The sequence below is a fragment of the Xenopus tropicalis genome, chromosome 10, assembly GCF_000004195.4.
Source record: "Xenopus tropicalis strain Nigerian chromosome 10, UCB_Xtro_10.0, whole genome shotgun sequence".
Lineage (NCBI taxonomy): Eukaryota > Metazoa > Chordata > Amphibia > Anura > Pipidae > Xenopus > Xenopus tropicalis.
Genome location: NC_030686.2, coordinates 50,713,545 through 50,730,497, shown reverse-complemented (window position 1 = coordinate 50,730,497; position 16,953 = coordinate 50,713,545). Strand labels below are relative to the sequence as shown.

The window sequence follows — 16,953 nt, the reverse complement described above, 5'->3', positions numbered from 1 at the left end:
AGTCACTGAGGGGTTCTGTGCCCCCCATATAAAGGCACAAGGCTGCAGGCTGAGTTATACAGGGAACTCTGAGTATCAACTCATGTATTATAAGGGATAATGTACCCCTACTGTAATGATAAGGATATTAGCAGTCACTGAGGGGTTCTGTGCCCCCCATATAAAGGCACAAGGCTGCAGGCTGAGTTATACAGGGAACTCTGAGTATCACTCATGTATTATAAGGGATAATGTACCCCTACTGTAAATGATAAGGATATTAGCAGTCACTGAGGGGTTCTGTGCCCCCCATATAAAGGCACAAGGCTGCAGGCTGAGTTATACAGGGAACTCTGAGTATCACTCATGTATTATAAGGGATAATGTACCCCCTACTGTAAATGATAAGGATATTAGCAGTCACTGAGGGGTTCTGTGCCCCCCATATAAAGGCACAAGGCTGCAGGCTGAGTTATACAGGGAACTCTGAGTATCACTCATGTATTATAAGGGGTAATGTACCCCCTACTGTATATGATAAGGATATGAGCAGTCACATTTCGGTACTCACTTTGTGACCCTGCGGGACGGTTGCTGCAGTTCCTGTTCGATGTCGTTAAGCGGTTGCACTTTGCCGTGATTCACCGCGGGGCACTTGGGGGACAGGGTGGCGAATACGGGGGAGTTGGAGCACCCCCTCTTTAGCAGCTTGCTGAAGGACAGGGCGACCTTGGATTTGTGGGTCGGGACGGAGAGATGGTTCCTGTCGGCGCCGCCTTCTGATCCAAACGGACCCTCTGGGTTATCAGCCGGAGGGGCAAATTGGTTCTCGTTAGCGCTGTTTGTCTCCCATTTCCTTTCCACCCCGGGGGTGCTCTCTATAGCAACGCTAATGGGGGAGGGGCAGGCGGCCGAATTGGGCAGCGCAAAGTGTCCGGGGGAAGGGGTGCAGGGGTCCCCCGGGGGGTGGCAGCCGAGGAACAGGCTACTGGGGGAAGGGGGGGCGCAGGTACCGGCATAGACGGTGAGGTGGGGGATCGGAGCCGTGTAATGGCACAACTGTGGGGAGAAGAGATCACATGGTTACAGGCTGGGAAATGGCCACACCCACCCAGGGGGAGGTTCCTGTCTGACCATGGGAAAGAGAGCAGCCCAGGAGCAGGAAGTACAGAGAATCAGAGCTCTGTACCTGGGTAAGTACTGGGGGGAGATTGGATTCACTTACCCAGGGGGAGGTTCCTGCCTGACCATGGGAAAGAGAGCAGCCCAGGAGCAGGAAGTACAGAGAATCAGAGCTCTGTACCTGGGTAAGTACTGGGGGGAGATTGGATTCACTTACCCAGGGGGTTCCTGTCTGACCATGGGAAAGAGAGCAGCCCAGGAGCAGGAAGTACAGAGAATCAGAGCTCTGTACCTGGGTAAGTACTGGGGGGAGATTGGATTCACTTACCCAGGGGGGGTTCCTGTCTGACCATGGGAAAGAGAGCAGCCCAGGAGCAGGAAGTACAGAGAATCAGAGCTCTGTACCTGGGTAAGTACTGGGGGGAGATTGGATTCACTTACCCAGGGGGGGGGGTTCCTGCCTGACCATGGGAAAGAGAGCAGCCCAGGAGCAGGAAGTACAGAGAATCAGAGCTCTGTACCTGGGTAAGTTACTGGGGGGGAGATTGGATTCACTTACCCAGGGGGAGGTTCCTGTCTGACCATGGGAAAGAGAGCAGCCCAGGAGCAGGAAGTACAGAGAATCAGAGCTCTGTACCTGGGTAAGTACTGGGGGGTGATTATGCCCAAGCCCAGGGGAGCATAAAGTCTAAGGTCCCTGCCCCACACCTTAGGGTAAGTATCACTGGGTGCCAGTTACCCCGCCTCTATGTTTGGTGGTGGGATTGTGTCCAAAAAAGGTAAAACTCCCCCTCCTGGCAGTCAGCTCCTTGGTGCAAATCAAACGCAGGACCCCCGTCACTTACAGGCACGGCCCTTACCCACAAGCCATTGTATCAGGTGATTGCTGTGTGTTGCTTCCTCCTATGAGCAGCCCTTGGGTACTAGGCTTTCTGTGGGGCAGTTTATGGGGGTATCAGGGTATCAGCTGGACACAGTGGGGCTTGTTGTTCCTGATTGGACTCCTCCCCTTTCCCCCACATACACCTGTTCCCTATGAGGGTATAAACACAAACTAATAGATAAATATACACAGGAAACAGACAGGAAGTGGGCGGCGGCTGCCTGTGCTGAGGGCCTGAGTTCAAATCCAGCCGGTGCCGGAGGGAATTTTATCCTGCGCCAAGGGGGGAGAACTTACCCACGAGCCACAGTGCCACCAACTGGCCCCTCCCTGATTGGTGCTATATATCTCCCATTGGCCACTGAGGGACAGAGGAGCTTTATTCCTTCTATTTATACCCTCATAGGGAATAGAGGTTTGGGTACCGGGGGGGGGGGGGGAAACCAGGGGGCCACGGGGCCAATGTACAGAGGGGCCCCCACACTTACTGGATCGGTGGGTGGGACAGGACATAAGCTCCATATATTCCCCCTTTATTACTAGGAGATTGCCCTATTTCTTGCCCTGGGGGGGGGGGTGCCTAGGGGGCAAGGGGCAAGTGCTGGCACAATCCAGACCCTGGCGCTTTATACCCACGAGCTGATTGGCTGAGAGGAGCAGCGTGAAATGAACGGAGCAATGAAAGACAATATGGAACGAGATGAAGAATTTTATTGGGCGAAATAAAAAGGAGGTGCGGGGGGGCCACATGGGGGGGGGGGCAGGGGGGGTGCTGGGAATACTGATTCACTCCCCATACAATGTACAGCCCCCACACCCCCAGACAACAGCAGTCAAACTGGGAATTATACATTTTTTTAAATTCACATTTGCCCCACTCTGATCCAATCCAAACTGCCCCCTGGCCTGTTATCTTCCCCACGGTCACATGAATTCACCCCAGGGGAGGTGGGGAAGAGAGCAGCCCAGGAGGGAGACTGGAGGCACCTACCCCGGGGGTAACGGGGGCAAATGCAAAACAAGCCGATACAGTCCCCGATCTGCCGGGAAAATCAAACCTGCCAGACTGAGATGTGGCCAATGTTAGGGGGGCCAGGTAGGCCCATCCGGGGGGGGGCATACATGGGCAGATAAGCCCTCAAATTGGTCTGAAAGACCCGAATCAGCAGCTGAAATCTGCCCCCGTATGGGCACCTTTATCCCTGCAGCACTGACAGCAGTTGGCATTTGATGGGGCGAGGGCGCCACCTAGTGGGGACAAAGCAAAAACGCCTCACGTTGCCCTGTGTCACGTTCCCTATAGGAAATACGTGCAGATCCCCCCTAAATGCACTAATGGACTATTCCATTAATAACAATTTAACCGCAAAAACATGGAGCAGAAGCCGGATGAGCAATGAGAGAAACACGGATAATGGGATGAAACGTAATGTTATTGGTTATGGGTGTGCCAATGGGGAAAAGCACCAAAGCATTGGGTACATAGCGCTGGGTATGGGCCGCCCAGAATAATGCTTCTGTACCCACTGGGGCCAAAAATGGCCTCTCCTGCACTGGCCTCTTAAGCTCTACTGCTTGGCCTCCCTTCCTACAGCTCTACTGCTGGGCCTCCCTTCCTACAGCTCTACTGCTGGGCCTCCCTTCCTACAGCTCTACTGCTGGGCCTCCCTTCCTACAGCTCTACTGCTGGGCCTCCCTTCCTACAGCTCTACTGCTGGGCCTCCCTTCCTACAGTTCTACTGCTGGGCCTCCCTTCCTACAGCTCTACTGCTGGGCCTCCCTTCCTACAGTTCTACTGCTGGGCCTCCCTTCCTACAGTTCTACTGCTGGGCCTCCCTTCCTACAGCTCTACTGCTGGGCCTCCCTTCCTACAGCTCTACTGCTGGGCCTCCCTTCCTACAGCTCTACTGCTGGGCCTCCCTTCCTACAGCTCTACTGCTGGGCCTCCCTTCCTACAGTTCTATTCCTGGGCCTCCTTCCTACAGCTCTACCTGGGCCTCCCTTCCTACAGCTCTACTGCTGGGCCTCCTTCCTACAGCTCTACTGCTGGGCCTCCCTTCCTACAGCTCTACTGCTGGGCCTCCCTTCCTACAGCTCTACTGCTGGGCCTCCTTCCTACAGCTCTACTGCTGGGCCTCCTTCCTACAGCTCTACTGCTGGGCCTCCTTCCTACAGCTCTACTGCTGGGCCTCCCCTTCCTACAGCTCTACTGCTGGGGCCTCCCTTCCTACAGTTCTACTCTGGGCCTCCCTTCCTACAGCTCTACTGCTGGGCCCTCCCCTTCCTACAGCTCTACTGCTGGGCTCCCTTCTACAGCTCTACTGCTGGGCCTCCCTTCCTACAGTTCTACTCCTGGGCCTCCCTTCCTACAGCTCTACTGCTGGGCCTCCCTTCCTACAGCTCTACTGCTGGGCCTCCCTTCCTACAGTTCTACTGCTGGGCCTCCCTTCCTACAGCTCTACTGCTGGGCCTCCTTCCTACAGCTTCTACTGCTGGGCCTCCCTTCCTACAGTTCTACTGCTGGGCCTCCCTTCCTACAGCTCTACTGCTTGGACCTCCCTTCTACAGTTTACTCCTGGGCCTCCCTTCCTACAGCTCTACTGCTGGGCCTCCTTCCTACAGTTCTACTGCTGGGCCTCCCTTCCTACAGCTCTACTGCTGGGCCTCCCTTCCTACAGCTCTACTGCTGGGCCTCCTTCCTACAGCTCTACTGCTGGGCCTCCTTCCTACAGCTCCTACTGCTGGGCCTCTCCTTCCTTCTACTGCTGGGCCTCCCTTCCTACAGTTCTACTGCTGGGCCTCCCTTCCTACAGTTCTACTGCTGGCCTCCTTCCTACAGTTCTACTGCTGGGCCTCCCTTCCTACAGTTCTACTGCTGGCCTCCCTTCCTACAGTTCTACTGCTGGGCCTCCCTTCCTACAGTTCTACTGCTGAGCCTCCCAGCCTACTGGGCCCTCCCTTCCTACAGTTGTACTGCTGGGCCTCCCTTCCTACAACCCTACTGCTGAGCCTCCCTTCCTACAACCCTACTGCTGAGCCTCCCTTCCTACAACCCTACTGCTGAGCCTCCCTACCTACAACCCTACTGCTGAGCCTCCCTTCCTACAACCCTACTGCTGAGCCTCCCTTCCTACAGCTCTACTGCTGGGCCTCCCTACCTACAACCCTACTGCTGGGCCTCCCTTCCTACAACCCTACTTCTGAGCCTCCCTTCCTACAACCCTACTGCTGGGCCTCCCTTCCTACAACCCTACTTCTGGGCCTCCCTTCCTACAACCCTACTGCTGAGCCTCCCTTCCTACAACCCTACTGCTGGGCCTCCCTTCCTACAACCCTACTTCTGGGCCTCCCTTCCTACAGCTCTACTGCTGGGTCTCCCTTCCTACAGTTCTACTGCTGAGCCTACGTACAGAGATCTAGGTGGATCTATTACCATGGAACTAGTTGGGAACCTCCCCGAGTTGTACAGAGATTTAGGAGGGTTTGGGGGCCTCTTGTTTCAGTTGGTTCCGCCGGTCCAATTTGCTCATAACCTGAGTGATATCCACAGTGTTTGCGGCCTCCTTGGCTCGGGCCTCCTCCTCCAGCTGCCTGAGGATCACGGGGCTGGGGCTGGACCTCCGATGGCGGCGCATGAAGGGGAAGTTACTGCTGAGAAAACAAAGGGAAGTTACACCCAGGGGCCCTGTGTCACTGTATCGAGGGCGCTATCTGGGGCTGGGAGTGCCGGAGGCTGCGGGGAGTTGTACTCACTGTACTACAGCAGCTTAGGGAATAGGGAGGAGCTTGTTACTGCCCAGAGCCTTATACAGGGGGGGCTGATGGGAGCTGGGTATATGCGGTGGTGCTAATGGATCCGGCTTTATATTGCCAATATGGAGACCCCCCCCTGATCCGCAGGGACTGATTCTAATCTGCCTTTGTTACTGGGGTCCCAGATACAGATCTGATCAGACTGGGCCACAGGTTATATTCATGTAGGGAGGGGGGTAATATTTACTGGGGCAAAAGACTTTATCCCCCCCACATATCCTGATCCATCCTGACACCAGAACAATAACCCAAATGGGCCATTCCCAACCCCCAGAACTTATCTGTGCAACGGAGCCGGCAGTACCCAAAGTCCCCACTAGCTGGCAGTGCTGGCAAGCCTTTGTGCGAGGGCTTTACATATTTATCCCCTCCCCTCCAACTGGGGCTCATTATAAACATGGAGTGAATGAGACTGGGGGGGGGGGTAAATAACACGGAATCAATGAGATTAGATCCCTCCCTCACAAACGTTACCATAGAAACTGGAAGAAACAATACTCAACTCATTAACTAAGCGCAGGGCTGCTCCTATCAGCTGTAAGGGAATAATAGTTCCAACCAATCGCATTACCAATGTGTTTCCCATCACTGCCAGATACCCCCCCCCCCCCCAGGAATTGCCCCCACTTACCTCTTTTTGGTCTCCTGTGGGAGGACGGCCTTGGCCAGGATCTCCTTGTAGATGGGAGACTTCAGGTACCTCGCGTAGGAGTCCTACTGAGAGAAAGGGGGGCTGCTCATCACCGGCCAATGGGGATACAGGGAACGCCTGCCGTAAAGCAAGGCAGCGCTGCTGTGTCACAATAACCACAAACCTTTTTCATCAGCATGTAAATGTGGGTCTGGGCCGCGTCCAGGACGTATCGGTGGGGATGTTTCAGGCCTTTAACCGTGATGTCCATTGTTTTCCCGTCAATATTAATCCAGCGCCTTGCCCCCGGCGCCAGGAACAGCCTAAACACAAGCGCCAACTGGTAAAGGGCAAATTAACCTATACAATAACTTTGTGTATGTTGTAGTGAGTGAGTTCCCAAAACAATTTTCAGTTGGTCTTCATTCTCTATTTGTAGCTCTTGAATTATTTAGCGACTCTCTAATTTGGTATTTTAGCAGCTATACGGTTGCTAGGGTCCAGATTATCCTAGCAACCAGGCAGTGGTTTAAATGGGAATCTGGACTAGGAAGGAGTGGGTCTGAATAGAAAGAAAAGTACAAAATAAGTGTAAATGGAACAATGAAAGTGCAGCTTCAATAGTTTTTTTTGGTTGCCGGGGTCAGTGACCCCCATTTGAAAGCTGGGAAGAGTCAGAAAGGGAAAGCAAATAATTCAAAAACTATAAAACATAAATAATGAAGACCAATTGAAAAGTTGCTTAGAATTGGCCATTCTATAGCATAAAAGCGAACTTTAATTTTTGAATAGCTGGTTTGGTGTGGTTGCTAGGGTCCCATTCGCCCCAGTAACCAGGCCAAGGACAGACTGTAAGTGAAAAGGAAGAAAGGGGAAGCTAAACCAAACTAGAAGGCGCTTACTTGTAGATCTCCTCCGCCTTCTCCTTCACCTTCGACTGGTCTCCGTACTTCAGGTCTTCACAGGCCTCCCAGAAACTCATGTTCTCCCCTAGGGCACAGAATGGGCAGGTTATGGGCACGGCTGGCGTTAGGGCACAGAATGGGCAGGTTACGGGCACGGCTGGCGTTAGGGCACAGAATGGGCAGGTTACGGCTGGCGTTAGGGCACAGAATGGGCAGGTTACGGCTGGCGTTAGGGCACAGAATGGGCAGGTTACGGCTGGCGTTAGGGCACAGAATGGGCAGGTTACGGCTGGCGTTAGGGCACAGAATGGGCAGGTTACGGGCGCGGCTGGCGTTAGGGCACAGAATGGGCAGGTTACGGGCGCGGCTGGCGTTAGGGCACAGAATGGGCAGGTTACGGGCACGGCTGGCGTTAGGGCACAGAATGGGCAGGTTACGGGCACGGCTGGCGTTAGGGCACAGAATGGGCAGGTTACGGGCACGGCTGGTGTTAGGGCACAGAATGGGCAGGTTACGGGCACGGCTGGCGTTAGGGCACAGAATGGGCAGGTTACGGCTGGCGTTAGGGCACAGAATGGGCAGGTTACGGCTGGTGTTAGGGCACAGAATGGGCAGGTTACGGCTGGCGTTAGGGCACAGAATGGGCAGGTTACGGGCACGGATGGCGTTAGGGCACAGAATGGGCAGGTTACGGGCACGGCTGGCGTTAGGGCACAGAATGGGCAGGTTACGGGCGCGGCTGGCGTTAGGGCACAGAATGGGCAGGTTACGGGCACGGCTGGCGTTAGGGCACAGAATGGGCAGGTTACGGCTGGCGTTAGGGCACAGAATGGGCAGGTTACGGCTGGCGTTAGGGCACAGAATGGGCAGGTTACGGGCACGGATGGCGTTAGGGCACAGAATGGGCAGGTTACGGGCACGGCTGGCGTTAGGGCACAGAATGGGCAGGTTACGGGCGCGGCTGGCGTTAGGGCACAGAATGGGCAGGTTACGGGCACGGCTGGCGTTAGGGCACAGAATGGGCAGGTTACGGGCACGGCTGGCGTTAGGGCACAGAATGGGCAGGTTACGGGCACGGCTGGTGTTAGGGCACAGAATGGGCAGGTTACGGGCACGGCTGGCGTTAGGGCACAGAATGGGCAGGTTACGGCTGGTGTTAGGGCACAGAATGGGCAGGTTACGGCTGGCGTTAGGGCACAGAATGGGCAGGTTACGCGCACGGCTGGCGTTAGGGCACAGAATGGGCAGGTTACGCGCACGGCTGGCGTTAGGGCACAGAATGGGCAGGTTACGGGTACAGCTGGCGTTAGGGCACAGAATGGGTGGGTTACGGGAGCGGCTGGCGTTAGGGCACAGAATGGGCGGGTTACGGACGCGGCTGGCGTTAGGGCACAGAATGGGCAGGTTACGGGCACGGCTGGCATTAGGGCACAGAATGGGCGGGTTACGGTTGCGGCTGGCATTAGGGCACAGAATGGGCAGGTTACGGGCACGGCTGGCGTTAGGGCACAGAATGGGCAGGTTACGTGCACGGCTGGCATTAGGGCACAGAATGGGCGGGTTACGGGAGCGGCTGGCGTTAGGGTACAGAATGGGCAGGTTACGGGCACGGCTGGCGTTAGGGTACAGAATGGGCAGGTTACGGGCACGGCTGGCGTTAGGGCACAGAATGGGCAGGTTACGGGCACGGCTGGCGTTAGGGCACAGAATGGGCGGGTTATGGGCACGGCTGGCGTTAGGGCACAGAATGGGCAGGTTACGGGCACTAATAAACAGGGCCACTGTCGGAGGGAATCCAGTTGCCCTGTGGCAAGGGGGGCCTGGGAAACCAAGGAATGCAAAAGGCGGGACTTGCAGTGGAATGGGTGGGGCCTGGGCAGGCCTAGCATGTCGGCCATTTTTTTCACTACAGGCCCATTTTACTTGTTGGCCCGGCCCAATGCCCCAGGCTACATGTGACTGGTGGGCTACCAGATTGCACCAGGCTAAGCAGGATGGTGGCCCTGCTAATAAAGCAATATACCCCCCCCCCCCCCCGGGGGCATTTAGACTTACCGCTGAATTCCTTCTTGAGGAAAAGCTGAAAGCTCTGTCGACCCTTAGGGTCCCGGATCAGTTCACTGAAATTAAAGGCCCAGCGCTCCACCCGCAGCTTTGTAGGCAGCTCCACCCTGAAAGAGATCCAGATACAGATCTGAGTGTGCTCTGTACCTGGGTAAGTACTGGGGGGAGATTGGATTCACTTACCCAGGGGGAGGTTCCTGCCTGACCATGGGAAAGAGAGCAGCCCAGGAGCAGGAAGTACAGAGAATCAGAGCTCTGTACCTGGGTAAGTACTGGGGGGAGATTGGATTCACTTACCCAGGGGGAGGTTCCTGCCTGACCATGGGAAAGAGAGCAGCCCAGGAGCAGGAAGTACAGAGAATCAGAGCTCTGTACCTGGGTAAGTACTGGGGGGAGATTGGATTCACTTACCCAGGGGGAGGTTCCTGTCTGACCATGGGAAAGAGAGCAGCCCAGGAGCAGGAAGTACAGAGAATCAGAGCTCTGTACCTGGGTAAGTACTGGGGGGAGATTGGATTCACTTACCCAGGGGGGGGTTCCTGCCTGACCATGGGAAAGAGAGCAGCCCAGGAGCAGGAAGTACAGAGAATCAGAGCTCTGTACCTGGGTAAGTACTGGGGGGAGATTGGATTCACTTACCCAGGGGGAGGTTCCTGCCTGACCATGGGAAAGAGAGCAGCCCAGGAGCAGGAAGTACAGAGAATCAGAGCTCTGTACCTGGGTAAGTACTGGGGGGAGATTGGATTCACTTACCCAGGGGAGGTTCCTGCCTGACCATGGGAAAGAGAGCAGCCCAGGAGCAGGAAGTACAGAGAATCAGAGCTCTGTACCTGGGTAAGTACTGGGGGGAGATTGGATTCACTTACCCAGGGGGAGGTTCCTGCCTGACCATGGGAAAGAGAGCAGCCCAGGAGCAGGAAGTACAGAGAATCAGAGCTCTGTACCTGGGTAAGTACTGGGGGGAGATTGGATTCACTTACCCAGGGGGCGGGTTCCTGTCTGACCATGGGAAAGAGAGCAGCCCAGGAGCAGGAAGTACAGAGAATCAGAGCTCTGTACCTGGGTAAGTACTGGGGGGAGATTGGATTCACTTACCCAGGGGGGGTTCCTGCCTGACCATGGGAAAGAGAGCAGCCCAGGAGCAGGAAGTACAGAGAATCAGAGCTCTGTACCTGGGTAAGTACTGGGGGGAGATTGGATTCACTTACCCAGGGGGAGGTTCCTGCCTGACCATGGGAAAGAGAGCAGCCCAGGAGCAGGAAGTACAGAGAATCAGAGCTCTGTACCTGGGTAAGTACTGGGGGGAGATTGGATTCACTTACCCAGGGGAGGTTCCTGCCTGACCATGGGAAAGAGAGCAGCCCAGGAGCAGGAAGTACAGAGAATCAGAGCTCTGTACCTGGGTAAGTACTGGGGGGAGATTGGATTCACTTACCCAGGGGAGGTTCCTGCCTGACCATGGGAAAGAGAGCAGCCCAGGAGCAGGAAGTACAGAGAATCAGAGCTCTGTACCTGGGTAAGTACTGGGGGGAGATTGGATTCACTTACCCAGGGGGAGGTTCCTGCCTGACCATGGGAAAGAGAGCAGCCCAGGAGCAGGAAGTACAGAGAATCAGAGCTCTGTACCTGGGTAAGTACTGGGGGGAGATTGGATTCACTTACCCAGGGGGCGGGTTTCCTGTCTGACCATGGGAAAGAGAGCAGCCCAGGAGCAGGAAGTACAGAGAATCAGAGCTCTGTACCTGGGTAAGTACTGGGGGGAGATTGGATTCACTTACCCAGGGGGAGGTTCCTGTCTGACCATGGGAAAGAGAGCAGCCCAGGAGCAGGAAGTACAGAGAATCAGAGCTCTGTACCTGGGTAAGTACTGGGGGGAGATTGGATTCACTTACCCAGGGGGGGGGTTCCTGTCTGACCATGGGAAAGAGAGCAGCCCAGGAGCAGGAAGTACAGAGAATCAGAGCTCTGTACCTGGGTAAGTACTGGGGGGAGATTGGATTCACTTACCCAGGGGGGGGTTCCTGTCTGACCATGGGAAAGAGAGCAGCCCAGGAGCAGGAAGTACAGAGAATCAGAGCTCTGTACCTGGGTAAGTACTGGGGGGAGATTGGATTCACTTACCCAGGGGGGGGTTCCTGCCTGACCATGGGAAAGAGAGCAGCCCAGGAGCAGAAAGTACAGAGAATCAGAGCTCTGTACCTGGGTAAGTACTGGGGGGAGATTGGATTCACTTACCCAGGGGGAGGTTCCTGCCTGACCATGGGAAAGAGAGCAGCCCAGGAGCAGGAAGTACAGAGAATCAGAGCTCTGTACCTGGGTAAGTACTGGGGGGAGATTGGATTCACTTACCCAGGGGGGGGGGTTCCTGTCTGACCATGGGAAAGAGAGCAGCCCAGGAGCAGGAAGTACAGAGAATCAGAGCTCTGTACCTGGGTAAGTACTGGGGGGAGATTGGATTCACTTACCCAGGGGGAGGTTCCTGTCTGACCATGGGAAAGAGAGCAGCCCAGGAGCAGGAAGTACAGAGAATCAGAGCTCTGTACCTGGGTAAGTACTGGGGGGAGATTGGATTCACTTACCCAGGGGGGGGGTTCCTGTCTGACCATGGGAAAGAGAGCAGCCCAGGAGCAGGAAGTACAGAGAATCAGAGCTCTGTACCTGGGTAAGTACTGGGGGGAGATTGGATTCACTTACCCAGGGGGGGTTCCTGCCTGACCATGGGAAAGAGAGCAGCCCAGGAGCAGGAAGTACAGAGAATCAGAGCTCTGTACCTGGGTAAGTACTGGGGGGAGATTGGATTCACTTACCCAGGGGGAGGTTCCTGCCTGACCATGGGAAAGAGAGCAGCCCCAGGAGCAGGAAGTACAGAGAATCAGAGCTCTGTACCTGGGTAAGTACTGGGGGGAGATTGGATTCACTTACCCAGGGGGAGGTTCCTGCCTGACCATGGGAAAGAGAGCAGCCCAGGAGCAGGAAGTACAGAGAATCAGAGCTCTGTACCTAGGTAAGTACTGGGGGGAGATTGGATTCACTTACCCAGGGGGGGGTTCCTGCCTGACCATGGGAAAGAGAGCAGCCCAGGAGCAGGAAGTACAGAGAATCAGAGCTCTGTACCTGGGTAAGTACTGGGGGGAGATTGGAGGTACCAGCTCTAGGAATACTCACAGTTTAGCATTCAGCTCCCAGAACATGGTGTCATCTGTAATCCAGGGGTTACTGGGAAGGCACCCCGACATGATGGGGTCATGGGAGTAGTACTGCTCGCAGTACTTCAGCATTCTGTAATGGGGCACAGAGTACAAGTAAGAGCTTGGCCCAGTGGCACAGGACTTCCCCATGACTTGGAGGTACCTGGAGGGGGGATCTTATATTTGGGGTACAGGAAGGAATGGCACAAGTATTACAGGATACTGGGGAGATTCCTGATATGATGTGATATCAGTTATGTGAGCTGGCTCACTGGGAATGCTGGGAGTAGTAGTTCACAGCCCCTACGGCCTTGATTATTGTTACATACATGTAACTGTGGTGTGAGTGCTAGACTTTACTATGTGGATATAACACAGATGGGTAAAGCCCCAATTACAGCCACTGAAACAGCGCCCCCGGTGGTTTGATTTGGCTAAGGAAGGAGATGGGGGCGACACTCACCCGCCCAGGGACACTGAAGACTTCACTGTTGATCTCATAAGCGACTGCTGATAATACATGATCTGCATGGGGGAAATGGCAAGCAATCAGATTAACCCTTGCCATGCCAGAGCCTGCGCAGTCCCTACATTCACTGGAGCTCATTGATAGCCCCCCATATCCCAGCAGCCTAGTAACACCCCCACCCCCGGTCTGGTGCTGCGGGGGCGGGAGCTGATTCACACATATAGATATATACAATAAATATATATATATATAGCTGCGCTACAGCGTGAATAATCACAGCTGCTCTCAAGAGAAGTCGCTTTCGAGGAGGCGGCGGCGGCACGTACGTGTCTCCTGTAGTGATCCACCGTCGTCTTCTGCAGATACAAACACACGAGAAACAGGGTGAAATCTACAGATTTGGGGACCCCCAAGCATTAGTGCCAATGAAAGTATTTATTACAGAGTGGGGAGGAGAGGGGATCTCACCATCAGCATAGGAAGGGGTTCCTTACTGTAAGGGCAGTCAGGTTATGGGGTTCCCTACCCAGAGAGGGGGAATGAGTGATACATTGGGGGTGGGGAGGAAAGGGGATCTCACCATCAGCATAGGAAGGGGCTCCTTACTGTAAGGGCAGTCAGGCTATGGGGTTCCCTACCAAGAGAGGGGGAATGAGTGATACATTGGGGGTGGGGAGGAAAGGAGATCTCACCATCAGCATAGGAAGGGGTTCCTTACTGTAAGGGCAGTCAGGTTATGGGGTTCCCTACCCAGAGAGGGGGAATGAGTGATACATTGGGGGTGGGGAGGAAAGGAGATCTCACCATCAGCATAGGAAGGGGTTCCTTACTGTAAGGGCAGTCAGGTTATGGGGTTCCCTACCAAGAGAGGGGGAATGAGTGATACATTGGGGGTGGGGAGGAAAGGAGATCTCACCATCAGCATAGGAAGGGGTTCCCTAATGTAAGGGCAGTCAGGTTATGGGATTCCCTACCAAGAGAGGGGGAATGAGTGATACATTGGGGGTGGGGAGGAAAGGGGATCTCACCATCAGCATAGGAAGGGGTTCCTTACTGTAAGGGCAGTCAGGTTATGGGGTTCCCTATAAGGGCTAACACAGCCGTCTGTACAAGAGGAATCATGGGAACAGAATCCCCTATAAAGTAGGCCAGGCCTGACAGGTTTGCATGGTTATGATTGGGGGGAGAAGGGAAAACTCCCGGCTGCTCTGTATAAGGGACTCCCAGTAGCCTCTGGCCTCCCCGTTCTGCACATCACTAGGGGGGATTCAGTAGTCAGAGAATCTGCAGGGAGAGAAGGAGAGAGAAGCAGAGCATTAGCACTGGGGGGCTGCAAAGCTGCTCCTGACCTCCCATTGTACAGCTACTCCAACGCTTCACTATGTGTACGAACTTACTTTCTATTACTGACTGGATTTACTCATAACAATCTGCAGATCTGATTGGCTACAAGCTGGTTGCTGCCCCCCAAGCCAAGTTGGCATCACATACCCCCCCCCCTAAACTTACAGCAGGGAGACACATAAAGGTGATGTTGGTTTAGGAATACAATAATAGTTTGCCTTTAACCCACACCTGCCAAGCACACACATCCTACCTGCTGCAAGGAAAAACCAGCAAATGTCATATCTGCCCCCCCTCCCAGTGCCACCCACTCACAAACACCCTCCCTGCTAAGCGGATCTCTCACTGCTTTCCAAAAATATACATTTATGGGGCCTGCCTATTTTTTAGGAGCTTTTGTGGGGTGTATTTGCCGCAGCTGAAAATTTGTATGCACTGTTTATATTTTGGGGTGTCATCATGGCACAGAATTGGGCAACCCTGGGCATGTTGGGTGTCAAACTACCCAGAAGACCCCTGGCGTTCATATTTAGGATGTTTTATAGTTGTATCTAACGACACGTGGGAGAGATCACACTCTAAAGGGCAAGTTGTGCTACATTGGACTATTTTAGGAAACTTGATTCATTTTGTAGCTATTTAGAATCACATTTTTTACTACAAAAAATAGAATTTCACCAAATTTCTGGAAATTTTCCCTGCGATAGCTTTAATTCCCCCCCAGTTGGGCCATGCTATAAAATAATGCGTTCGTTGAGCCCAGTACGGGGCATTCACATGGGCGAGATGGGTGCTGCACTGTTTTTTTCAGATTCTGCACAAAAAAGAAATGTAAAAAGTAGTATTTCTGTGGAACTGCCTGGGCCCCTTCTTATCTCCCCCATAGAGGGTTGTTAGTACAACAATGTGCAGGTTTAGTTCCCCTTTATCCAGGTAAATGAATTTATAGAGTACTGAATTATATATAACATTCGGCGCCGCAATCTCTGGATGATGATCCCTGGGCCCATGCAGTTTAGAAGAAATGCTTGTATTCCCCTTTAAACCACCCCCACCCCTTTAAGCTGTAGGGTGAGTATGGGCGCAGCTGAGAGGCAGTAAACAGCCAAGATCGTGCCGCCCGTGCCTCTCTGCGTGAATGAGCTCCAGCAGCAAAATAAACGCCAAACGGTGGGATTTTTATTCAGAAGGGTTTCCCTGGATACGGGGCAAAGTGATGAGCGAGGCTGCAGGGAGCGTATGTAAATAGGGGTGGCGAGAGAGGATCAACTGGTACTAATGCAGCACGCTGTGTGTTTTCATCCCCCTACCCAAACTTTAATGGCATCGACGTGTTATGGGTGTCCCCCCTGAGCCAACTGTACTAATGGCACCGACGTGTTTATGGGTCGTCCCCCCTAGGCCCAAACTGTACTAATGGCACCGACGTGTTTATGGGTCAGTCCCCCCTAGGCCCAAACTGTACTAATGGCAGTGACGTGTTTATGGGTCAGTCCCCCCTAGGCCCAAACTGTACTAATGGCACCGACGTGTTTATGGGTCAGTCCCCCCTAGGCCCAAACTGTACTAATGGCACCGACGTGTTTATGGGTCAGTCCCCCCTAGGCCCAAACTGTACTAATGGCGACGTGTTTATGGGTCAGTCCCCCTAGGCCCAAACTGTACTAATGGCAGTGACGTGTTTATGGGTCGTCCCCCCTAGGCCCAAACTGTACTAATGGCACCGACGTGTTTATGGGTCAGTCCCCCTAGGCCCAAACTGTACTAATGGCACCGACGTGTTTATGGGTCAGTCCCCCCTAGGCCCAAACTGTACTAATGGCAGTGACGTGTTTATGGGTCAGTCCCCCCTAGGCCCAAACTGTACTAATGGCAGTGACGTGTTTATGGGTCAGTCCCCCCTAGGCCCAAACTGTACTAATGGCAGTGACGTGTTTATGGGTCAGTCCCCCTAGGCCCAAACTGTACTAATGGCAGGACGTGTTTATGGGTCAGTCCCCCCTAGGCCCAAACTGTACTAATGGCAGTGACGTGTTTATGGGTCAGTCCCCCCTAGGCCCAAACTGTACTAATGGCACCGACGTGTTTATGGGTCAGTCCCCTAGGCCCAAACTGTACTAATGGCAGTGACGTGTTTATGGGTCAGTCCCCCCTAGGCCCAAACTGTACTAATGGCAGTGACGTGTTTATGGGTCAGTCCCCCCTAGGCCCAAACTGTACTAATGGCACCGACGTGTTTATGGGTCAGTCCCCCCTAGGCCCAAACTGTACTAATGGCAGTGACGTGTTTATGGGTCAGTCCCCCCTAGGCCCAAACTGTACTAATGGCAGTGACGTGTTTATGGGTCAGTCCCCCCTAGGCCCAAACTGTACTAATGGCAGGACGTGTTTATGGGTCAGTCCCCCCTAGGCCCAAACTGTACTAATGGCAGTGACGTGTTTATGGGTCAGTCCCCCCTAGGCCCAAACTGTACTAATGGCAGTGACGTGTTTATGGGTCAGTCCCCCCTAGGCCCAAACTGTACTAATGGCAGTGACGTGTTTATGGGTCAGTC

At 54.1% G+C, this 16,953-nt stretch overlaps 1 protein-coding gene across 1 annotated transcript in view; it reads right to left on the bottom strand.

The window, feature by feature from the left end:
* LOC101731116 (regulator of G protein signaling 9) overlaps window positions 1-16,953 on the bottom strand; it is a 67,045-nt gene that overhangs the window by 4,243 nt on the left and 45,849 nt on the right. The window contains exons 10-18 of the mRNA XM_031894210.1: window positions 13,381-13,471; window positions 13,049-13,110; window positions 12,563-12,676; window positions 9,389-9,504; window positions 7,331-7,418; window positions 6,613-6,751; window positions 6,429-6,511; window positions 5,518-5,635; window positions 551-1,038 (exon numbers count right to left, since the gene is read on the bottom strand). Of these exons, the coding sequence (XP_031750070.1) occupies window positions 551-1,038; window positions 5,518-5,635; window positions 6,429-6,511; window positions 6,613-6,751; window positions 7,331-7,418; window positions 9,389-9,504; window positions 12,563-12,676; window positions 13,049-13,110; window positions 13,381-13,471 (1,299 nt within the window). The remainder of the gene's footprint in view (window positions 1-550; window positions 1,039-5,517; window positions 5,636-6,428; window positions 6,512-6,612; window positions 6,752-7,330; window positions 7,419-9,388; window positions 9,505-12,562; window positions 12,677-13,048; window positions 13,111-13,380; window positions 13,472-16,953) is intronic.